Raw genomic sequence first — 25769 nt, forward strand, 5'->3', positions numbered from 1 at the left:
CAACCCCATGACATGTCAACACTCTCCCTTCTCAACCTTGGGTTCCCTATTACCAGCTTTCCTGTCCCCTCCTGCTTCCTAGTCCTTGCCCCAGGGCTGGTGTGCCACTTCAATCTTGTTTTATGGGCCTGTCCACCCTTTGGCTGAAGGGTGAACCTCAGGAGTGACTTCATTCCTGAGCTGACAGGGTGTCCAGGGGCCATACGCTCAGGGTTTATCCAGACTCTGTCAGGCCAGCAAGTTTGGTCTTTGTTTTTGGGTTAGAATTTTCTTCTACGTTTTTCTCCAGCTCTGCCTGGGACACTCTATTGTGATCCCTGTCAGAGCAGTCGGTGGTGGTAGCCAGGCACCATCTAGTTGTAGTGGGCTCAGTCCAGTGGAGACCGTGGTAGATGTGGCCCATTAGTTCTTTGGACTAATTCTTTCCCTTGTATCTTTATTTTTCTTCATTCTTCCTTGCTAATGAAGGGGTAAGACCAGTGTAGTATCCTAGATGGCCACTCGCAGGCTTTTAAGACCCTAGACACTGCTTACCAAAGTAGAATGTAGAACGTTTTCCTTATGAACTATGTTATGCCAATTGAACTAGATGTCCCCTGAGACCATGGTCCCCACAGCCCTCAACCCAGCAATTCGGTCCCTCAGGGAGTTTGGATGTGTCTATGGAGCTTCCATGACCTTGCCTTGTACAAGTTGTGCTGGCTTCCCCAGTATTGTGTACTGTCTTACCCTTCACCAAAGTTACCACTTATCTATTGTCTATTTCCTGTTTTCCCATCCCCACCCCTCCCCTCCCTCGTAACCATCAAAGGTTGTTTCTTTTTGTGTGTAAACCTTTTCATCAGTTTTTATAGTAGTGGTCTCATACAATATTTGTCCTTTTGTGATTGACTTATTTCACTCAGCATAATGCCCTCCTGTCTCATCCATGTTGTGAGATGCTTCATAGATTCATGGTTGTTCTTTATCATTGCATAATACTCCATTGTGTATGTGTACCATCTTTTGATGGGCATCTAGGCTCTTTCTATCCCTTTGCTATTGTGAACAATGCTGCAATGAACACGGGTGTGCATATGACTATTCATGTGACAACTCTTATTTCTCTATGATATATTCCTAGGAGTGGGATTGCTGGGTCATATGATATTTCTATTTCTAGCTTTCTAAGGAAGCAACAGATCCTTTTCTAAAATGGTTGTATCATTTTGCGTTCCCACCAGCAGTGCATGAGTTCCTATCTCCCCACAGCCTTTCTAACATTTATTTCCTGTTTTTTTGATTCATGCCAGTAAAGCTGGGGTGAAACAGTATCTCATTGTGGTTTTGATTTGCATTTGTCTAATGGCTACTGATTGCAAGCATTTCCTCATGTGTCTGTTTGCTGCTTGAATGTCGTCTTTGGTGAAGTGTACGTTCATTTCCTTTGCCCATTTTTTAATTGGATTATTTGTCTTCCATAGAATTTTCAATGGCTGGTTTTTTGGAAGTAGATCACCAAACCTTTCTACCTCTGGGTGGACTTAAACACCCAGCCTTTCCGTTACCAGCTGAGCATGTTAACTTTACCACCCAGGGACTCCAGGTAGAAATTATAAAACAATCCTGATCTTTGTGTTTAACCTCCATAACTCTTCATGAGGATGGGGTCAACAAGAAAAGAGGAGCAGCCTGGGCGTCTCTCAGCACCTATATACATTTCAGCACCTACAGTATACTCAGATCTCAGTAAAATTAACATTTCTCTGAAATTTATTATATTTGTAAGGAAAAAGGAAATATTTAAATCCTGTTTTGATTAATCAAAAAAAAAAAAAAAATCCTCTTGATATATTGACCAAGCTACCACTAAACCAGTTTCCATAAAAATCAAAGAGAAGGATAATATTAGATTTATATTCAGAAGCATTAATAAGCTGCAAGCATAAGAAGAAAATAGAGAATGCAGTTTCTTTTCAAGTATCCATGGAACACTTATGAAAATTGATAATCTATTAGGCCAAAAAGAAAATATCAGTTTCAAAAGACAGAAATATACAGACATTTTCTGGTTTACAATGCAATAAAGCTAGAAACTAATTTGTCGTTAGGTGCTATTGAGTCATCCTTGACTCACAGTGACCCATGAGACGGAGTAGAACTTCCCCACAGAGTTTTTTTATTTTATTTTATTTTTATTGTACTTTAAGTGAAAGTTTACAAATCAGGTCAGTTTCTCACACAAAAGCTTATATGCACCTTGCTGCATACTCCCAATTGCTCTCCCCCTAATGAGACAGCCCGCTCCCTCCCTCCACTAACTCCTTTCGTGTCCGTTTCGCCAGCTTCTAACCCCCTCTACCCTCTCATCTCCCCTCCACAGAGGAGATGCCAACATAGTCTCAAGTGTCCACCTGATCCAAGATGCTCACTTTTCACCAGCGTCCCTCTCCAACACATTGTCCAGTCCAATCCACGTCTGAAGAGTTGGCTTTGGGAATGGTCCCTGTCCTGGGCCAATAGAATGTCTGGGGGCCATGACCACGGGGGTGCTTCTAGTCTTAGTCATACCATTAAGTCTGCTCTTTTTAGGAGAATTCGGGGTCTGTATCCCACTGCTCTCCTGCTCTCTCAGGGGTTCTCTGTTGTGTGCCCTGCCAGGGCAGTCATCAGTTGTAGCCGGGCACCATCTAGGTCATCTGGTCTCAGGCTGATGTAGTCTCTGGTTTATGTGGCCCTTTCTGTCTCTTGGGCTTGTAATTACCTTGTATCCTTGGTGTTCTTCATTCTCTTTTGCTCCAGGTGGGTTGAGACCAATTGATGCATCTTAGATGGCTGCTTGCTAACGTTTAAAACCCCAGACATCTCTCTCCAAAGTGGGATGCAGAATGTTTTCTTATTAGATTTTATTATGCCAATTGAATAAGATGTCCCCTGAAACCATGGTCCCCAAACCACTGCCGCTGCTATGCTGGCCTTCAAAGCATTCAGTTTATTCCAGAAACTTCTTTGCTTATGGTTTAGTCCAGTTGTACTGACCTGTCCTGTACTGTGTGTTGTCTTTCCCGTCACCTAACGTAGTTCTTATCTACTATCTAATTAGTGAAAATTCCTCTCCCACTCTCCCTCCCTCCCCCATCTCATAACCATGAAAGAATATTTTCTTCTCTGTTTAAACCATTTCTTGAGTTCTTATAACAGTGGTTTTATACAATATTTGTCCTTTTGCAACTAACTAACTTCACTCAGCATAATGCCTTCCAGATTCCTCCATGTTATGAAATGTTTCACAGATTCATCACTGTTCTGTATCAATGCATAGTATTCCATTGTGTGAATATACCATAATTTATCCATTCATCTGTTAACGGGCACCTTGGTTGCTTCCAACTTTTTGCTATTTGTAAACAGTGCTGCAATGAACATGGGTGTACATATATCTGTTCGGGTGAAGGCTCTTATTTCTCTAGGATATATTCCAAGGAGTGGGATTGCTGGATCATATGGTAGTTCTATTTCCAGCTTTTGAAGGAAATGCCAAATTGATTTCCAAAGTGGTTGTACCATTTTACATTCCCACCAGATGCATGTAAGTGGTGTCCCAATCTCTCCACAGCCTCTCCAACATTTATTATTTTGTGTTTTTTGAATTAATGCCAGCCTTGGCATGACATGAAATCTCATTGTAGTTTTGATTTGCATCTCCCTAAAGCCTAATGATCATGAGCATTTCCTCATGTATGTTAGCTACCTGAATGTCTTCGTTAGTAAAGTGTTCATATCTTTTGCCCATTTTTTGATTTGGTTATTTGTCTTTTTGTAGTTAAGTTTTTGCAGTATCATGTAGATTTTAGAGATCAGATGCTGATCAGAAATGTCATAGCTAAAAAATATTTCCCAGTCTGTAGGTAATCTTTTCATTCTTTTGGTGAACTCTCTGGATGAGCATAGGCATTTGATTTTTAGAAGCATCCAGTTATCTAGTTTTTCTTCTTCATTGTTAGTAATGTTTTTATATTGTTTATGCCATGTATTAGGGCTCCTAATGTTGTCCCTATTTTTTCTTTCATGATCTTTATGGTTTTACATTTTATATTTAGGTCTTTGATCCATTTTGAGCTCGTTTTTCTGCATGGAGTGAGGTATGGGTCTTGTTTCATTTTTTTGCAGATGGATATCCAGTTATGCCAGCACCATTTGTTAAAAAGACTGTCTTTTCCTCATTTAACTGATTTGGGGCCTTTGTCAAATATCAACTGGTCATATGTGAATGGATTTAGGTCTGGATTCTCAATTCTGTTCCATTAGTCTATGTATCTGCTGTTGTACCAGTACCAGGCTGTTTTGACTACTGTGGCGGTATAATAGGTTCTAAAATCAGGTAGAGTAAGGCCTCCCACTTTGTTCTTCTTTTTCAGTAATGCTTTACTTATCCGGAGCCTCTTTCCCTTCCATATGAAGCTGGTGATTTGTTTCTCCATCTCATTAAAGAATGTCATTGGAATTTGGATCACAATTGCATTAAATCTATAGATTGCTTTTGGTAGAATAGACATTTTTATAATGTTAAGTCTTCCTGTCCATGAGCGAGGTATGTTCTTCCGCTTATGTAGGTCTCTTTTGGTTTCTTGCAGAATTGTCTCGTAGTTTTCTTTGTATAAGTCTTTTACATCTCCGGTAAGATTTATTCCTAAGTATTTTATCTTCTTGGGGACTACTGTAAATGGTATTGATTTGGTGATTTCCTCTTCGATGTTCTTTCTGTTGGTGTAGAGGAATCCAACTGATTTTTGTATGTTTATCTTGTATCCCAATACTCTGCCAAACTCTTCTATTAATTTCAGTAGTTTTCTTAAGGATTCCTTAGGGTTTCTGTGTATAAGATCAAGTCGTCTGCAATTAGAGATAATTTTACTACTTCCTTGCCAACCTGGATGCCCTTTATTTCTTTGTCTAGCCTAGTTGCTCTGGCTAGCATCTCCAGCACAATGTTGAATAAGAGCAGCGATAAAAGGCATCCTTGTCTGGTTCCTGACCTCAAGGGGAATGCTTTCAGGCTCTCTCCATTCAGGATGATGTTGGCTATGAATGCTCTTTATTATGTTGAGGAATTTTCCTTCTATTCCGATTTTGCTGAGAGTTTTTATGAAGAATGGGTGTTGAACTTTGTCAAATACCTTTTCTGCATCGATTGACAAAATCATGTGATTCTTGTCTTTTATTTTATTTATGTGATGGATTACATTAATTGTTTTTCTAATGTTGAACCATCCCTGCATACCTGGTATGAATCCACTTGGTCATGGTGAATTATTTTTTTGATATGTTGTTGAATTCTATTGGCTAGAATTTTGTTGAGGATCTTTGTATCTAAGTTCATGAGGGATATAGGTCTGTAATTTTCTTTTATTGTGGTGCCTTTACCTGGATTTGGTATCAGGGATATGGTGGCTTCAAAGAATGAGTTTGGTAGTATTCCATCCTTTTCTATGCTGTGAAATACCTTTAGTAGTAGTGGTGTTAACTCTTCTCTGAAAGTTTGGTAGAACTCTGCAGTGAAGTCTTCTGGGCCAGGGCATTTTTTTGTTGGGAGTTTTTTGATTACCTTTTCAATCTCTTCTTTTGTTATGGGTCTATTTAGTTGTTCTACCTCTGTTTGTGTTAGTTTAGGTAGGTAGTGTGTTTCTAGGAATTCATCCATTTCTTCTAGGTTTTCAAATTCGTTAGAGTACAATTTTTCATAGTAATCTGATATGATTCTTTTCATTTCAGTTGGGTATGTAGTATAAGAGCTCATCTCATTTCTTATTTGGGTTATTTGCTTCCTCTCCTGTTTTTCTTTTTTCAGTTTGGCCAATGGTTTTTCACTTCTGTTAATTTTTTCAAAGAACCAGCTTTTGGTCATGTTAACTCTTTCAATTGTTTTTCTGTTCTCTACTTCATTTAATTCTACTCTAATTTTTATTATTTGCTTTCTTCTGGTGCCTGAGGGTTTCTTTTGTTGCTCTCTATTTGTTCAAGTTTTAGGGATAATTCTTTGATTTTGGCCATTTCTTCTGTTTGTATGTGTGCACTTATTGATATAAATTGACCTCTGAGCACTGCTTTTGCTGCCTCCCAAAGGTTCTGATAGGAAGTGTTTTCATTCTCATTGGATTCTATGAATTTCTTTATTCCATCCTTAATGTCTTCTATAATCCAGTCTTTTCTGAGCAGGGTATTGTTCAGTTTCAAGTGTTTGATTTGTTTTCCATGCTTTTTCTGTTATTGATTTCTACTTTTATGGCCTTATGGTCAGAGAAGATGCTTTGTAATATTTCAGTGTTTTGGAAGAGAATGTCCCATGTGCACTAGAAAAGAAAGTATACTTGGTTGCTGATGGGTGGAATGTTCTGTATATGTCTATGAGGTCAAGTTGGTTAATTGTGACATTTAGATATTCCATGTCTTTACTGAGCTTCTTTCTGAATGTCCTGTCCTTCACCAAAAGTGGTGTGTTGAAGTCTCCTACTATTATTGTGGAGCTGTCTATCTCACTTTTCAATGCTGATAGAGTTTGTTTTATGTATCTTGCCGCCCTTTCATTGGGTGCATAAATATTTAATACGGTTATATCTTCTTGGTATGTTGTCCCTTTAATCATTATATAGTGTTCTTCCTTATCCTTTTTGATGGATTTAAAGTCTAAATTTTGTCAGAAATTAATATTGCCACTCCTGCTCTTTTTTGATTGTTGTTTGCTTGATATATATTTTTCTATCCTTTGAGTTTTAGTTTGTTTGTGTCTCTAAGTCTAAGGTGTGACTCTTTAGGCGGCATGTAGACGGATCATATTTTTTAATCCATTCTGCCACTCTGTCTCTTTATTGGTGCATTTAATCCATTTACATTCAGGGTAATTATGGATAGGTATGAATTTAGTGCTGTCATTTTGATGTCTTTTTTTGTGTATTGTTGCCAGTTTCTTTTTCCCACTTAATTTTATGTGCTGAGATTATTTTTATATATTGTCCTTTCCTCATATTCGTTGTTGTTGATTTTGTTTCTGCTGAGTCTCTATTGTTTCTTGTATTTTATTTTGATGAGTACGATAGTTTGTCTCCTCTGCAGGTACCCTATTATTTACCCCTATTTTTCTAAATTTAAACCTAACTTTCATTTCTTTGTATCGCTGTATCTTCCTCTCCATATGGAAGATCTATGATTACGTTTTCTTAGTTTCTCTTTATTGTTTTAATGTTGTCTTCTTTTATACAATAACATCACTGTTACCCTGTTTTGAGCTTTTTTTTTAAAATCTTGCTTAGTTTTTTTGATTTCCCTGCCTGGGTTGACTTCTGATTGCTCTGCCCAGTGTTCTAGTCTTGGGTTAATACCTGATATTATTGATTTTCTAACCAAAGAACTCCTTTTAGTACTTCTTATAGTTTTGGTTTGGTTTGGTTTTTATGAATTCCCTAAACTTCTGCTTATCTGTAAACGTCCTAATTTCACCTTCATATTTAAGAGAGTTTTGCTGGATGTATGATTCTTGCCTGGCAATCTTTCTCCTTCAATTTTTAAATAAGTCATCCCATTGCCTTCTTGCCTACACGGTCCCTGCCAAGTAGTCCAAGCTTATTCTTATTGGCTCTCCATTGTAGGTGACTTTTCGTTTATCCCTCGCTGCTCTTATAATTCTCTCTTTATCTTTGGTTTTGGCAAGTTTGATTATAATATGTCTTGGTGACTTTCTTTTAACATCTACCTTATGTGGATTTCAGTGAGCACCTTGGATAGATTATCTTCTCATTTTTTGTGATATCAGGGAAGTTTTCTGGCAACAAATCTTCAACAATTCTCTTATATTTTCTGTTATCCTTCCCTGTTCTGGTACTCCAATCACTCGTAGGTTATTTCTCTTGATACAGTCCCACATGATTCTTAGGGTTTCTTCATTTTTTTAAATTCTTTTATCTGATTTTTCTTCAAATACATTAGTGTCAAACGTTTTATCTTCAAGTTCAGAAATTCTGGCTTCTACTTGCTCAATTCTGCTCCTCTGAATTTCTATTGAGTTGTCTACTTCTGTAATTTTATTGTTAATCTTCTGAATTTCTGATTGCTGTCTACAGATTTTTCCACCTTATTAAATTTTTCATTATGTTCCTGAATAATCTTTCTAATTTCTTCAATTTGCTTTATCTGTGTGTTCCTTGGCTTGTTCTGTGTATTGCCTCATTTCCTTCCTGATGTCTTGAAGGGTTCTGTATATTAATCTTTTGTATTCTGTCTCTGGTAATTCCAGGAATGCAGTTTCATCTAGAAGATCCCTGGATTCTTTGTCATGAGAGCTTGTTGAGGTGATCATGGTCTGTTTCTTTATGTGACTTGATATTGACTGTTGTCTTCGAGCCATCTATAAGCTATTGTATTAGTCTGTGCTTGCTTACTGTGTCGTAGCTTCTTGCTTTGTTTTGTTTTGATATGCCCAAATGGGTTGCTCAAGTGAGCTAGCTTGATTATCTTCACCTTTGGAGCTCTGACGTCCTGTCCCCAGATGGCTAGAGCTGTTGTTAGGTATATCAGTCTAGGAGTCCATTCACTTTTATTGTATGAATTCAGCTCAGTTGTCCAGGTAGCTGATCATCAAGTGTGTGGCACAGGCTCTGTCCTACAGTCTTAGAGGGGCGGGGTAATTGGTGTATATACTGCTATCTGATTACAGCAGGGGATCACTCTCTGAACAAGGCAGGGGGCTGAGAGCTGACCCCAGGTGTCTCTGAGGAAAGCGCGTCCCTGTTCCCTCGAGCATGCAGGTGGGTAGGTTCTGCAGATGGACCATGGTCACCCAAAGTTTTTGGTTGTAAGGACTGGGAGGTACCAGTTATCCTTGGACCCCTGTCATGGGTGGCTGGGTGACCTGAGTGGAGCTACTAGTCCTTAGGTCCCTGATGTGGGTAGGTGAGGACACTGTTTAATAGGCAAAGAAATGTCAAATATCAAACACCCGTCTCTACACTGCACAGCTGAAACAGTTGGAGTCTTCCAACAAGGGTCTAGTCTCCTGAAATAGGCCCACACAGGTCCATGCAGAGGGGAAAAGTGCTCAAAGTCCACAGACTGTTTATGCCTGGACAGGAGCTGCTTTTGTCCTGAGCTTCCCCAGTTAGTGGAGCTGGCAAATTGTCTTTTCCCCCAATTGCATTTTTTTTTCCTTCTCCAAGGACAGGAGGATGGCTCCAGGTGCACAACTGGGCCTATCTCAGGCCCAGGGAATTTAGCCACTGAAGCCGGCTTGGGGGTCGGGGGCATGCTAAAACATACGCAAGTACTTAGCTTTTGGCGAGAGTGCCATTCTTCCCTGGTTCCAGAGGTGTGAGTAGGCTGTGTGGCTGGCTGCTTCTCCCTGAGGAAATTGTGGCCAAATGCTAGTCACCAGCCTGCTGCCACCACCACCTGGGAATGGTGCCTGATGGCTCCCCACGATTCAGGTCTGGTAACTCCTCTCTGCTTCTGAACCCTCTTTTCCTCCTCCTGCCCTTCTGTTTGTTTTCTAAGCTTGGCTTTGATGCTCAGGGCTCCTAGCCTGTCATAAATATACTCATTTCACTTGTTTTTTTGGGTCTTTGTTATAAAGAGGGCTTGCCAGAAGCGTCTGTCTATCTGCCATCTTGGCTCAGCCTTCCCCATAGAGTTTTCTAGGCTATAATATTTACAGGAGCAGATTGCCAGGTCTCACAGAGCTGCTGTGTGAATTTGAACCTCCAGCCTTTTGATTAGCAGCCAGATGTTTAATCATTTGTGGCACCAGGGCTCCTCAGTACCAAATCAGAAATGTCTCCTTATCCTGGAAATTAAAACACAAAACAAACAGTCTTAATTGATTCTTTAGTCAAAGGGGAAATATAAGCCAAAGTGGGACCTTGTGAGACAGAATTGAAGCATAAGGGCAGTCCCCAGCCCCTGTGGAATCATTGGGTGAATTAGAAAAGGTGTTCCCTCTTCAAGTAAGAAAGATCAACACTGCTGTACCTGTGGATAGTCAGATTACCGCTCCAGGGCCAGCTGGCTGGGTGATGAGCATGAGGCTCAGGGAAATCAAAGCCAAAGTCAGTTGGTGGCTATGGAAGAAAAACAGATACATTTCTCTCCTCTTAGGAAAAAAATACTATTAGAATATGAATTTTCCCTTAAGATTGGAAGCAAACTTCTAGTTCATAAAATGCTTGCTAGCAAGATTTTTCAAGGCCAACGAAAGATCTCAACATGTGGGGCGTTTTTCTTGATTGAACTTAATGTTTTTAAGATCCTGACTCTTAAGGACCAAAAGACAAAAATACGCTAGGTTTAATACTCTCCAGTTACTTTTCTATAACCCATTATATATTTAGCCCTTTCAAACACGTTAGATAAATTACGTATGTCGTTTTAACAAGTTACTGTGAAAATAAGTGATTAAAGTTTTATATCACTTGATGTAAATAATTTAGGAGTAAGCTTACTCAGCCTGTCTTAAAGGATACCTGTATTCAAAGCCAAGAGAAGTCCTAATTTTTAATTATGTTGTTAAAGAATCATTTGGATAGTCTCTTCCTATTGCATTACAGTATATTGTAATGGAGTTATTCCCCCTAAAATTACAAACAAATACTGTAATTTTTAATTCTGTATTGTTTGGATAACTTTCTTTTACAGTAGCATCTCTCCTAGAATGGGAGCAACAAGGTCTCCGGGTTCCTTGGGCTATGCACTTAGGTGGCAGAAAAACAGGTGCCACGGTGGAGTTTGGAATTGTGGGTAGTGGGGGTGAGATAGGGGAGTCACTGAAAACAGGTGGAATGAGATGAGTAGAAACCTAGAAAAATAAGGTGAGGAAGGACTATCATAGAGGTCCTTCTGGCATGGGAGGTAGAGGTAGCTCAAGGTTGATTTTGATGCATGAGTCACTGGGCAGGAGTTTAAGAGGCTTCCATTGTGACACGGGAGACAGAAGCTGGGATAGGCTATGATGATGCTGTGACAGAATAAAGACCTGGTTGCTAGGGCCAGAGATTAAACACCAGAAGGCTGGTGGAGGAGATGGAGCCACAGCTCCTGGTCCCCTTTCCCACCCTCCTTCACCCCAGGCTGTCTGAGATGTCATCTTCCACCTAAATATCATCTCTCCAGTTCCCAGTCTTCACTCTGGTCTCTAGCTTCTGCTTGGTTCCACATTCTCTACATACTTCCACAGGGGACCTACACCTTCCCTTCCTGGGATCTCTTAAGGTTTTCTGCTTTCCTCTTGCCCTGATTGCCAGCCCTGCTAATTCAGCTGAGATGGAAGCACCCACCCTGCCTGAAACCTTTAGGCTTCCTCCTGATCTTCATCAAGAGTCTTGGGACCCTAGGATGATCATCGCCTTATTTGAAATTGGATCAATATCCCTTTTCTTCTGGAGTTCTCTCCTTTCTCTAAAGAAGAATAGCAATCAAATTTCTGAACAACTGACTGCACAGAAGTTTGAAAAGGTCTTAAACAAAATTGAAGGTATCCTTAAAAATATTACGGGTTTTGAAAAGACCACAGATGCAATAGTATCTTTTGAGGACACCACTGTTTCTGATGATGCCTCAGAACTTAAAGAAAAAATCAGAAAACTTGACCAAATAAATAAAACACTATTCAAAAATCTGCTTACTAGTTTAGACCCAGAGAAATTCCAGAGTGCAAAGAAACAGGAAAAGATATTGGAAAACCAAAACTCCGAGGACACGGTACATTTTGCAAGGGATCTGGTAAATCATTCAGAAGAAAAAAGAGCCCTTAATGAAACTCAACCAAGTAAAGAGAAAGCAAAATATGGATTACTTCATGCTCAAGAAGAAAATATCAAACTTAGGAACAACATGGAGCAGTTACTACAGAAAGCAGAACACTGGAGCAAACAACATACTGAGCTCAGTGGACTAATAAAATCGTATCAGAAATCTCAGCATGACATAAGAGAACTTCTTGAAAATAATGGAGTCCATTTCCAAATCCAACCAAATAACAAGATGTCAGCTAATTATGAGATGGAAGAACAAGTGAGGAAATTGCAACATGACACTTACTCATTGCATTTGACTGCAGCTTTATTGGAGAATGAGTGCCAAATCTTACAACAGAGAGTAGGGATTCTCAACCAACTCCATTATGAGAAAGAGAGAGCGCAGACAGACAACGAACAGGGCAAGAAAGAAAAGAAGCCATCAGAAGCAGAAAAAGTAGGAACTCATAAGCAGAGAATGAAACAAATGGAGGGTACACTTCAGAAAAGAGACAACTTTTATATAAGGCTGGATGTTTGTCGTAATAAGAAAGCTCACAATAACTGGTTCAATTCTCGTATTGCAAGAAGAGGCCTTGTGGGAAAAAAGAGGTCAGCCAGCAGACCAAGATAGAAAATACCAAAAGTAAAAGAAGAGGCAATTCTTCAAAAAGTTGTATACATCCAACTCCAGGCACGAGCAATCATCAAACCTAGGTTAGATTTCTTGGATTAACCAAGAAAGAACTATAGAGCAGGAAGACTAACACACTATTCATTACTTCAGTAATTATGTAAGTTTGGTCTTTAATGATCATTAGTGCCAACATTAAGTTCATAATTTGCCACCTTTGCAATCTGCTTGGCTTTTATAGTTAATAGAGATCTTATAATGCTTTAATCAGGATTAGAATTTATCAGGTCAAATTAAGTAAAGATTTAAATAAAAATCGGGATGAGCCAAAGAAATTATTTATTCTTTATTAATCATTACCTGAAGGGAAAGTTTTGGAAAAAGAAAGTATAAGGTTGTTTTTTTGTTTGTTTTGATAATATTTTTTGTATTTTCGGTGAAAGTGTACACAGCAAACCAGGTTCCCATTCAACAATTTCTACACATACTGTTCAGTGACATTGGTTACATTCTTCACATTGTATCAACATTCTCATTTTCTCTCTAGTTGTTCCATTCCCATTAGCCTAGTTTCCCAGCCCCCCAACCTTCTCATCTATGCTTTAGAGTATTAACCATTTGTTCTCATATAGATTATTTTTTAAAAAGAATGCAGTACTTTAAAAGGGTGATATTCCTTACTTTATGAGTTAACCTGCTATTTAACTAATAGGTGACTTGAGGGAATAGTTTCAGCTCCAGGTTTAAAGAATATCTCAGAGTAACAGTCTCGAGGATTCCTCCTGTCTCAATGGATCCAGTAAGTCTGGATTTTTTGAGAATTTGATGTTCTGCTCCACACTTTTCTCTCTTTCTATCAGGACCCATTTATTGTAGTGGTAGCCAGGTACCATCTAGTTCTGGTCTCAGGGCTGGAACCAGAGGCCATGGCTCATGTAGACAGTCCTGTAGACTGGTTCCTTCTCTAAATCTCGGGTTTCCTTCTTTCTCTTTTCATCCAGATGAGTAGAGACGAATAGTTTTATCTTAGATGGCTGCTTGAGAAAAGCTTTTAAGACCCCAGACATTACTCACCAGACTAGGATGTAGAACTTAAACTTTAAGAAGTATATTATGCCAATGGATTGAGTTGTCCCATGAGATTAAGACCCTAAATCTCCAAACCGGGAAAACTAATCCCATGAGGAGATTGGTTACGTCTAAAAAGTATCAGTTTCTATGACTGATGCATATATATGCGTATGTAAATATACATATATATGTATTTTGGTTGTTGTTGTTGCAGAATTATATATAACATAGCATTTACCAAGATATCTTTTTTTGTTTGTTTGATAACCTAGTGGTATCAGTTACCTTGATGAAGCTGTGCACACTTCTCCCACTTTCGGTGCTACCTTTCCAATTACAATAAATAAAAAGCAACTACTGTCTACCCTCCACCCCTGGTAACCACCAATGAACATTGTTTTCTGTATATACCGTATTTTTATGCAAATAATGGATAATGCGCGCCTTTGTATTTGTCAACTGCTCCCTCCTGCGTGAGTTATTTTCTTAAGCATGCTGTGCTAATTTTTTTTACCCCTACCCATTGCTGTCGAGTCAATTCTGACTCATAGCAACCCTATAGGACAGAGTAGAACTGCCCGATAGGGTTTCCAAGGAGCACTTGGTGGATTCGAACTGCCGACTTTTTGGTTCACACTCATAGCTCTTAATCACTCCACCATCAGGATTTCCAAATTTTGTTTTGTTTTTACAGCAACATGTAAAAAAAACTGGCACAGCAGCACTTACTAAAGTACTTCGGGGGAGGGAGCTGTTGACAAATGTAGAAGGTGAGCATTATTTGCATAATAATACAGTATAGCTGTTCTTGTCATTTTATAAAAGTGAGATCATACAATATTTGTCATTTTGTGATTGACTTATTTCAATCAGCATAATGTCCTCTAGGTTCATCCATGTTCCAAGATGTTTTGGGAACTCATCTTCTTTATGGCTGTGTAGTATTTCATTGTGAGTGTGTACCAGATTTTGTTTATCCATTCATCTGTTGGTGGGCACTTAGGTTGTTTCCATCTTTTGGCTATTCTGAATAGTGTTACAATGAATATGAAGTTTTAATTGTCCCCTTTAAAGCCCGCTTTCTACTAAATGTGTGTTTCTTTTTTCTATTATCCACTGAAGTGTAAGAAGTAGTAGAATAAAAAAAGAAAATTGTTGACAAAGCACCCCTAAACAAATAGTTTTTCTCCTCTCAAAAACTTCCTCACCCCCTGCTTCTACTTTTCCTAACATTTCTCCCTTGCTCCTCAACTAGTGAATGAGGGGCCTACTGGGCAGCAGAGGCCCTCGGGGAAGGATTTATCCAGCAAAAATATCCTTCAGGAATGAAGATGAAATCAAGACATTGTTAGATGGAGGAAAGCTAAGAGAATGTATCACCATCTGTGGGGTGGGGGGAGCCCGTTTTGTCACATTTTGGTTACATACTCATTTTGTTTACATTGAAGAAAATGAGTGATGGGCTTTAGCCTTGATTTAGGAAATAATACTGGAGTCATTATTCCCTATCCTTGAGGATAGAGAATGTGACCCAGCTAGAGCTGAGCTCACAAGGACTCCCAGGTGACACTTCAACTGGGTCCTGAGGTATAAAGACAATAGATAAAATAACCTTGGAAGATGTCTTTCAAGGAACTTTTCACATAAGTCAGAACACAAAAGACTTTCCATTCATATCTTTTTCTAGTAGCATTTAGTGAAAAGAAATTTGTTGGACCAACGAAGACCCTCCTGACCATCGTTACTGAGACCTGTACCAATGATGATTAAGAAAGACATTTCAAAATGTAAGATCACAGTTTCTGGCCAATTTGTGAAAAGATGAAGCTTTCAATGGTTTTGTCCATTTGTAATGTTAATATACACTGATGACCCTCTAACCTTCCTTGGACTCAGGCAGACATGGCTGTGTCAGCATGCTTGTCTCTTTTCCCACTTCTGTCTATTCTGTAATATTCTCTGGACTCGGGCAGATATTAGCTCTGGCGGCATGCTTGTCCGCTTCTCAACTTCTGTCTTTTTGAATATGTGCCACATAAAACTTTCTTTTTGCTTTACTAAACTTTGTGATGTTTTTTCCCCTACAACAGCCTCAAACTTTGTCCTCTTCCATTCACAAGCAGGAATTCCACAAAGGAGTTACTAAATGAACAAGTGAAATGAGAAACTACAACATTGCTGAGCCAAACCCTTTTTTTGTGTTTTAGCCTGTTCATGTGTATTACCGGAACAAATTCTGTCAGTGCCAGATTAACTGTCAAATGTTAAATGGCTAACTCACCAGTTCCTAAACTGAGAGCCACAGCAAACTCACAGGGAACTGAGAGATAGTTTAAATTTTTGAGGAAACACAGCAATATGTGACATATGCCACACACTGTACAAACTAACTCGAGGTATTTCATAGTTCCAACATTTGATTGTATGTCACACCATACCCAGAAGTGAAATTTTCCATTGGCAAGAAGTCAGTCACATGGCCACACCTATCTGGAAGAGACTTGGGGAAACATGGTCTTTAGCTGGGTAATCATGTGCTCAGGCAAAAGGAAGAATTTTGGAAGACAGTGGGGTATAGAGAAAATATTCTTGTGCTTTTACACAGTTAAGTCTTTCTGGAAATTTTTACAGAAATGTGGGATATGGACTAAAAGCAAGCTGCAGAAGGTAATTTACAACTGTACAGATAGCACTTGAGAGGGTTACCTAACTTCAGAGGTATGTGTTTATACTTCAAGGGGGATGAGGTAAGGCCTGGGACTTGGGATGCATCACCAGGCTGTAAGGCTGGAGCCCCTGTAAAGATTTATTTACTGTACACTCTGAAAGGGTTAGAGTGAGAACTCATGATCCTTTCCATCTTGTCTTCAAGAAGCAGAGGCTTTTCCCCCTTCTTTTAGAAGGCAAGGGGTCAGCTATCTCTTCCTTCTACATCAACTCCCACATTTTCTCAGTATTCCCCACCATCATCTCAGCACCACCATCACCACCACCAGTTGCCCTGGAGTCAATTCTGACTCATGAGACCCCATAAAATGTAGGGGAACATCTGGTTCTCTTCACATCTCCCCAAGAGTAAGAAAGAATTGAAGCAAGGGGAGTAAGCACGATTGTTTTTATATAAGTAATAATAATCTGTCTCTGATCCAAAAACCTCATGTGTACATTCAGGACAAAATTAATAAAGATAAATATTAAAAAAATCTAACAAAGACAATCACGATTTCCACCACATATTCTCTTATGAGGCTTATATATATTTTTTTATATGAATATAGCATAATGCAGAAGAAATTTTCATACATTGGAAATACTGAAAATACTGCTTCCTCCTCCATAAGCCAAAATTCTTTCCTGTGACTCAAATGTGTTTAAAATGTATATCACTTTATAAATAATCTAGCAGTATAGTTTAGAAAGAAGAGATTTCTGCAATTAAACACTATTGGGAGTATTGAAAAAAATCACATTTCTTTCCATGCGCCTTTCCCGTGAGTGGAAATGATCATTCACATTCTTCGATTTTCCAACCATCTTGATTAATAGAGTATTTTACAATTCAGTTCTACACTTCACCAGATAGATACATTGTTGAAATTATCAAGAAAAAAATTATTGCTAAAAAAACTATCTTTTTTTAATTAAGCTTCACATATATCAGGCAAACTCTGCTGCATCAGACCCTCTAGATTTAGCACATTTATATTATCTAATCCCAAATCCTATAAATAAGAATCTGTACAAGCAAGGCATTTTTGAAGATGTTTCACATCAGCTCTAGTGAATAATCACTGTATTCCTTCAATTAATGGAAAATTTATTTGGAGTAGTGTAGTCTTAGTCATCTAGTGCTGCTATAATGGAAATATCACAAGTGAATGGCTTTAATGAAGAGGAATTTATTTTTCACAATCTAGCAGGCTTGTTATGTGTTATGTTAGGTGTCAATGAATCAGTTCCAATTCATAGTCCAAATTCAGGGCTTCAGGTCCAGGGGAAGGATTTCTCTCTCTGTCGGCTCTGGAGGAAAACCTTTCTCGTCAATACTCCCCTGGACTAGGAGCTTCTCTGAGCAGGAACCCCAGGTCCAAAGGACATACTCTGCTCCGGGTGCTTCTTTCTTGGTGGCATGAGGTCCCCACTCTCTGTTTGTTTCCCTTTCCTTTCACCTCTTAAAGATGAAAGGTGGTGCAGGCCACACTCCAGGGAAACTCCCTTGACATTGGATCAGGGATGTGACTTTAGTAAGGGTGTTAAAATCCCACCCTAATCCTCTTTGACGTAAAATTACAATCACAAAATGGAGGATAATGACACAATACCAGGAATCACGGCCTAACAAAATTGACACATATTTTGGGGGGACCCAATTCAACCCATGGAAAGTATCATGGCATTTATATCTGGAAGGGCCTGTAGGCCTCATACATTTGACAGTGAAATGAAAGCCAAGGATGACCACACAGCACATCAGTGAAAATCTGGAACAAGAGTCAGTATTGACCAAAAATTAGTTCAATGTTTTTTAACACTGTATTTTCTCATACCTGAGAGTCAAATTTAAAAAAAAAAAATTTTGTTTTTGGATGGTTTTTGAGGTCATGTTGGTCCTTTCCTGTCAGTATACTCCTGTTCAACAGCAAAGCTTTTGTTAGGTGCCGTCGAGTCAGTTCTGACTCACAGTGACCCTATATACAACAGAATGAAACACTGCCCTGTCCCATGCCATCCTCACCATCATTGATATGCTTGAGTCTGTTATTGCAGCCAGTGTCAATCCATCTCATTGAGGGTCTTACTCTTTTTCACTGATACTCCAGAGACTCTACCAACTATGATGTCCTTCTCCAGGGACTGATCCCTCCTGATAACATGTCGAAAGTTTGTGAGACGTAGTCTCTCCGTCCTCACTTCTAATAAGCATTCTGGTTGTACTTTTTCCAAGACAGAATTGTTCATTCTTCTGGTAGTCTGTCTATTCAATATTCTTTGCCAACACTGTAATTCGGCAATAGCAATTTTAAAAGTATAGTTTTTTGAATAATCCCCCTAGAAAGCAGGGAAAATCCATACAAACTTCTTTGTCAAATAAATTTTTCCCAATAAATTCTTCACAGCAATGAGCCAGAGATTCTCAATCTCAAAATAGTTACATCTCTATAAAGTTTTGTCAAGCCATAGCTGTTCCACACAATAAAAACAAACAGTTCGAGAAGAACACATACTTTTGTGGTTACGAGGGGGGGAGGGAGGGAGGGTGGGAGAGGGTTTTTTACTGATTAATTAGTAGATAAGAACTGCTTTAGGTGAAGGGAAGGACAATACTCAATACATGGAAGGTCAGCTCAACTGGACTGGACCAAAAGCAAAGAAGTTTCCGGGATAAAATGAATCCTTCAAAGGTCAGCGGAGCAAGGGCGGGGGTTTGGGGACCATGGTTTAAGGGGACTTCTAAGTCAATTGGCAAAATAATTCTATTATGAAAACATTCTGCATCCCACTTTGAAATGTGGCATCTGGGGTCTTAAATGCTAACAAGCGGCCATCTAAGATGCATCAATTGGTCTCAACCCACCTGGATCAAAGGAGAATGAAGAACACCAAGGTCACATGATAACTAAGAGCCCAAGAGACAGAAAGGGCCACATGAACCAGAGACCTACATCATCCTGAGAGCAGAAGAACTAGTTGGTGCCCAGCCACAATCAACGACTGCCCTGACAGGGAGCGCAACAGAGAACCCCTGAGGGAGCAGGAGATCAGTGGGATGCAGACCCCAAATTCTCACAAAAAGACCATACTTAATGGTCTGACTGAGACTAGAGGAATCCCGGCGGTCATGGTCCCCAAACCTTCTGTTGGCCCAGGACAGGAACCATTCCCAAAGACAACTCATCAGACATGAAAGGGACTGGACAGTGGGTAGGAGAGAGATGCTGATGAAGAGTGAGCTAATTATATCAGGTGGACACTTGAGACTGTGTTGGCATCTCCTGTCTGGAGGGGGGATGGGAGGATAGAGAGAGTTGGAAGCGGCAAAATTGTCATGAAAGGAGAGACTGGAAGGGCTGACTCATTAGGGGGAGAGCAAGTGGGAGTATGGAGTAAGGTGTATATAAGCTTATATGTGACAGTCTGACTTGATTTGTAAACGTTCACTTGAAGCTCAATAGAAGTTAATAAAAAACAAAACAAAAAAAACAAACAGTTCTTGGTAATAATTGATATTTCAGTATGAACAAGCACCTCATTTGCTCTTTAAAATGTATTACTCCATGAGCCAAAAACTATTTTCAAAAATTTCTTCCCTATTCAAAGTAATCTTATAACATTAAAAAATTATGAAGTAAAATAGAGACAGGGCCAAGATGGCAGAATAGCCAGACACTTCTGGCGATCCCTCTTATAACAAAGAGCCGAAAAAAAGTGAAACAATTATGACAAGCTAGGAGCCCTGAACATCAAAGGCAAAGCAGAAAATGGACTGAGCAGCATGGGGAGAGAGAAACAGTTCAGAAGCAGAGACGAGTTGCTGGACCCAAATCACCAGGATCCCTCAGGCACCATTCCTGGAAGTAGCTGCAGCAGTCTGGTAGTAGCATTCAGCTGCAGTTTCCTCAGGGAGAATCAGCCAGCTGCAAAGCCTACTCACACCTCCGGAACCAGAGAAGAATGGCGCTTTCAGCAAAAGCTAAGTACTTGCATATATTTTACTGCCCCCCTGGCCCCCAAGCCATCTTCAGAGGCTGTTGATTTTCCTGGGCCTGAGATAGGGCCTGTTGAACATCCGGAGCCATTCTCCCGTCCTTGGAGAAGGAATAAATATGCAATTGGGGGAAAAGATAATTTACCAGCTCCACTAACCTGAGGACTGCAGGAAAGAAGTGGCTCCTGTCCAGGCATAAATGGTCCATGGACTTTGAGCACCTTTCCCCTCTGCATGGACTTGTGTGGGCCTATTTCAGGAGAATAGGCCCTTGTTGGCAGACTCCAACCATTTCAGCTGTGTGGTGGAGAGGTTGATCTTTGATATTTGACACCGCTTTGCCTATTAAACAGGGTCCTCACATACCCACACCAGGGGCATAAGGACTGGTGGCTCCACTCAGGTCACCCAGCCACCCGCGACAGGGGTCCAACGAAAACTGATACTTCCCAGTCCTTACAACCAAAAGCATTGGGTGCCCATGGTCTGTCTATAAAACCTGCCCACTCGTACACTCTAGGGAACAGGGATGTGCCCTCCTCACAGACACTCGGGGGATGGTTCTCAGCCCCCTGCCTTGTTTAGATTGTGACCCCCGCTGCAACCAGATACCAGTACTTACACCAATAATCCCTGCCCCTCTGAGACTGTAGGACAGAGCCTGTACCACACACTTGATGAGCTACCTGGACATCTAAGCTGAATTCATACGAGAAACCTGAATGGACTCCTAGAATGATATACCTGATAACAGCTCTAGCCATCTGGTGACAGGACATCAGAGCTTCAAAGATGAAAATAATGAAGCTAGCTCACTCGAGCAACCCATTTGGGCATATCAAAACAAAACAAAGCAAGAAGCTAGGATACAGTAAGCAAACATAAAATAAATTAATACAACAACTTATAGATGGTTTGGAGACAACAGTCAATATCCAGTCGCATAAAGAAACAGACCTTGACTGCTTCAACAAGTTCTCAATACAAAGAATAAAGGGATCTTCTGGATGAAGGTGGCTTCCTGGAATTACCAGATGCAGAATTTAAAAGATTAATATACAGAACTCTTCAAGATATTAGAAAGGAGATCAGGCAACATGCAAAACAAGCCAAGGAACACACAGATAAAGAAGTTGAAGAAATTAAAACAAAAACATAATGAAAAATTTAATAAGCTCCAAGAATCTATAGAGAGACAGCAATCAGAAATTCAGAAGATTAACAATAAAATTACAGAAGTAGACAACTCAATAGAAAGTCAGAGGAGCACAACTGAGCAAATGGAAGGCAGAATTGGTGAGCTTGAAGATAAAGCACTTGGCACCAATATATTTGAAGAAAAAATTAAAAAAAAAAAGAATTTAAAAAATGCAGAAATCTTAAGAATCCTGTGGGACTCTATCAAGAGAAATAACCTACGAGTGACTGGAGTACCAGAACAGCGAAGGATAACAGAAAATACAATAGAATTGTTGAAGATTTGTTGGCAGAAAACTTCCCTGATATTGTGAAAGATGAAAAGGTATCTATCCAAGATCCTCATTGAACTCCACATAAGGTAGATGTTAAAAGAAAGTCACCAAGACATATTATAATCAAACTTGCAAAAACCAAAGCTAAAGAGAGAATTTTAAGAGCAGTTACAGGTAAACAAAAAGTCACCTACAAAGGAGAGACAATATAAGAATAAGCTCAGACTACTTGGCAGAAACCATGCAGGCAAGAAGGCAATGGGATGATTTATATAAAGCATTGAAGGAAAAAAATTGCCAGCCAAGAATCATATATCCAGCAAAACTGTCTCTCAAATATGAAGGTGAAATTAGGAAATTTCCAGAAAACAGAAGATTAGGGAATTTGTAAAAACCAAACCAAAACTACAAGAAATACTAAAGGGAGTTCTTTGGTTAGAAAATCAATAATATTGCAGTATCGATCCAAGACTAGAACACTGGACAGAGCAATCAGATGTCAACTCAGACAGGGATATCACAAAAATAAACCAATATTTAAAGAAAACAATAAAGAGGAACTAAGAAATGTAGTCATACATCTTTATACGGAGAGGAAGACAAGGCAATATAAAGAATTAAAAGTTAGGTTTAAACTTAGAAAAATAAGGGTAAATATTAAGGTAACCACAAAGGAAACTAACTATCCTACTCAACAAAATAAAATACAAGAAAAAAATACAGACTCAGCAGAAACAAAATCAACAACAACAAAGAAGAGGAAGAAACAACATATGAAGACAAACCACTCAGCACAAAAAATTAAGTGCAAAAAAGAAACTGTCAATAACACACAAAAAAAGACAAAAATGACAGCAGTAAACTCATACCTATCTATAATTACAGTAAATGTAAATGGACTAAATGCACCAATAAAAATACAGAGAGTGGCAGAATGGATTAAAAAACACGATCTGTCTATATGCTGCCTACAAGAGACACACCTTAGGCTTAGAGACACAAACAAACTAAAACTCAAAGGATGGGAAAAAAGTATCAAGCAAACAACAATCAAGAAAGAGCAGGAGTCTATTTCTGACAAAATAGACTTTAAAGTTAAATCCATCAGAAAGGATAAGGAAGGACACTATATAATGATTAAAGGGACAATACACCAAGAAGAATATAACCATATTAAATATTTATGCACCCAATGACAGGGCTGCAAGATACATAAAACAAACTATCAGCATTGAAAAGTGAGACAGCTCCACAAGAATAGTAAGAGACTTCAACACAGCACTTTTGGTGAAGGACAGGACATCCAGAAAGAAGCTCAGTAAAGACATGGAAGATCTATATGCAGCAAAAAATCAACTTGACCTCATAGGAATGTACAGAACACTCCACCCAACAGCAACCAAGTATACTTTCTTTTCTAGTGCACATGGAACATTCTCTAGAATAGACCACATATTAGGTCATAAAGCAAGCCTTAGCAGAATCCAAAACACTGAAATATTACAAAGCATATTCTCTGACCATAAGGCCATAAAAGTAGAAATCAGTAACAGAAAAAGCAGAGAAAACAAATCAAGCACTTGAAACTGAACAATACCCTGCTCAGAAAAGACTGGATTATAGAAGACATTAAGGATGGAATAAAGAAATTCAGAGACTCCAATGAGAATGAAAACACTTCCTATCAGAACCTTTGGGACGCAGCAAAAGCAGTGCTCAGAGGTCAATTTATATCAATAAGTGCACACATACAAACAGAAGAAACGGCCAAAATCAAAGAATTATCCCTAAAACTTGAACAAATAGAGAGCAGCAAAAGAAACCCTCAGGCACCAGAAGAAAGCAAATAATAAAAATTAGAGTAGAATTAAATGAAGTAGAGAACAGAAAAACAATTGAAAGAGTTAACATGACCAAAAGCTGGTTCTTTGAAAAAATTAACAGAATTGATAAACCATTGGCCAAACTGAAAAAAGAAAAACAGGAGAGGAAGCAAATAACCCAAATAAGAAATGAGATGAGCTCTTATACTACACACCCAACTGAAATGAAAAGAATCATATCAGATTACTATGAAAAATTGTACTCTAACGAATTTGAAAACCTAGAAGAAATGGATGAATTCCTAGAAACACACTACCTACCTAAACTAACACAAACAGAGGTAGAACAACTAAATAGACCCATAACAAAAGAAGAGATTGAAAAGGTAATCAAAAAAACTCCCAACAACAAACAAAAGCCCAGGCCCGGACGGCTTCACTGTGGAATTCTACCAAACTTTCAGAGAAGAGTTCACACCACTACTACTAGAGGTATTTCAGAGCATAGAAAGGGATGGAATATTCCCAAACTCATTCTGTGAAGCCAGCATATCCCTGATACCAAATTCAGATGAAGACACCACAAAAAAAAGAAAATTACAGACCTATATCCCTCATAAACTTAGATGCAAAAATCCTCAACAAAATTCTAGCCAATAGAATGCAACAACGTATCAAAAAAATAATTCACCATGATCAAGTAGGATTCATACCAGGTACGCAGGGATGTTTCAATATTAGAAAAACAATGTAACCCATCATATAAATAAAACAAAAGACAAGAACCACATGATTTTATCAATTGATGCAGAAAAGGCATTTGACAAAGTTCAACACCCATTCTTGATAAAAACTCTCAGCAAAATAGGAAAAGAAGGAAAATTCCTTAACTTAATAAAGGACATTTATACAAAGCCAACAGCCAACATCAACCTAAATGGAGGGAGTCTGAAAGCATTCCACTTCAGATCGGGAACCAGACAAGGATGCTGTTTATCACTACTCTTATTCAACATTGTGCTGGAGGTCCTAGCCAGAGAAATTAGGCTAGATAAAAAAGTAACAGGCATCCAGATTGGTAAGGAAGAAGTAAAAGTATCTCTACTTGCAGATATCATGATCTTATACACAGAAAACCAGAAAGAATCTTCAAGAAAACTACTGAAACTAATAGAAGAGTTCAGCAGAGTATCAGGAGAAAAGAAAAACATATAAAAATCAGTTGGATTCCTCTACACCAACAGAAAGAACATCAAGGAGGAAATCACCAAATCATTACCATTTACAGTAGCCCCCGAGACAATAAAATACTTAGGAATAAATCTTACCAGAGATGTAAAAGACCTATACAAAGAAAACTACAAGACACTACTGCAAGAAACTAAAAGGACCTACATAAGTGGAAAAACATGCCTTGCTCATGGATAGGAAGACTTAACATTATAAAAATGTCTTTTCTACCAAAAGCCATCTATAGATACAATGCAATTACGACCCAAATTCCAACGACATTTTTTAATGAGATGGAGAAACAAATCACCAACTTTATATGGAGGGGAAAGAGGCTCCGGATAAGCAAAGCATTACTGAAAAAGAAGAACAAAGTGGGAGGCCTCACTCTACCTGATTTTAGAAACTTTTATACCTCCAAAGTAGTCAAAATAGCCTGGTACTTGTACAACAACAGATACATAGACCAATGGGACAGAATTGAGAATCCAGACATAAATCCATCCACATATCAGCAGTTGATTTTTGACAAAGGCCCAAAGTCTGTTAAATGGGGAAGTGACAGTCTTTTTAACAAATGGTGGTGACATAACGGGATATCCATCTGCAAAAAAATGAAATGAGACCCATACCTCACACCATGCACAAGAACTAACTCAAAATGGATCAAAGACCTAAATGTAAAATCTAAGATGATAAAGATCTTGGAAGAAAAATTAGGAACAACGCTAGGAGCCCTCATACATGGTATAAACAATATACAAAACATTACTAACTGCGCAGAAGAGAAACCAGATCACTGGGAGCTCCTAAAAATCAAACACCTATGCTCATGCAAAGACTTCACCAAAAGAGTAAAAAGATTACCTACAAACTGGGAAAAAGTTTTTAGCTATGACATTTCCAATCAGTGCCTGATCTCTAAAATCTACATGATACTGCAAAAACTCAACTACAAAAAGACATAACCCAATTAAAAAATGGGCAAAATATATAAACAGGCACTTCACTAAAGAAGACATTCAGGTCGCTAACAGATACATGAGGAAATGCTCACCATCATTAGCCATTACAGAAATG

The 25769-nt window shown here is 38.9% G+C and overlaps 1 protein-coding gene across 1 annotated transcript; it reads left to right on the top strand.

The window, feature by feature from the left end:
- Positions 1 to 11280: 11280 nt before the first annotated feature.
- Positions 11281 to 12387, top strand: SPZ1 (spermatogenic leucine zipper 1). The gene has a single exon (XM_049866774.1). The coding sequence runs from the start codon at positions 11281 to 11283 to the stop codon at positions 12385 to 12387; it is 1107 nt and encodes a 368-aa protein (XP_049722731.1).
- The last annotated feature ends 13382 nt before the right edge of the window (positions 12388 to 25769 follow it).

Source organism: Elephas maximus, chromosome 2 (genome assembly GCF_024166365.1).
Source record: "Elephas maximus indicus isolate mEleMax1 chromosome 2, mEleMax1 primary haplotype, whole genome shotgun sequence".
NCBI lineage: Eukaryota > Metazoa > Chordata > Mammalia > Proboscidea > Elephantidae > Elephas > Elephas maximus.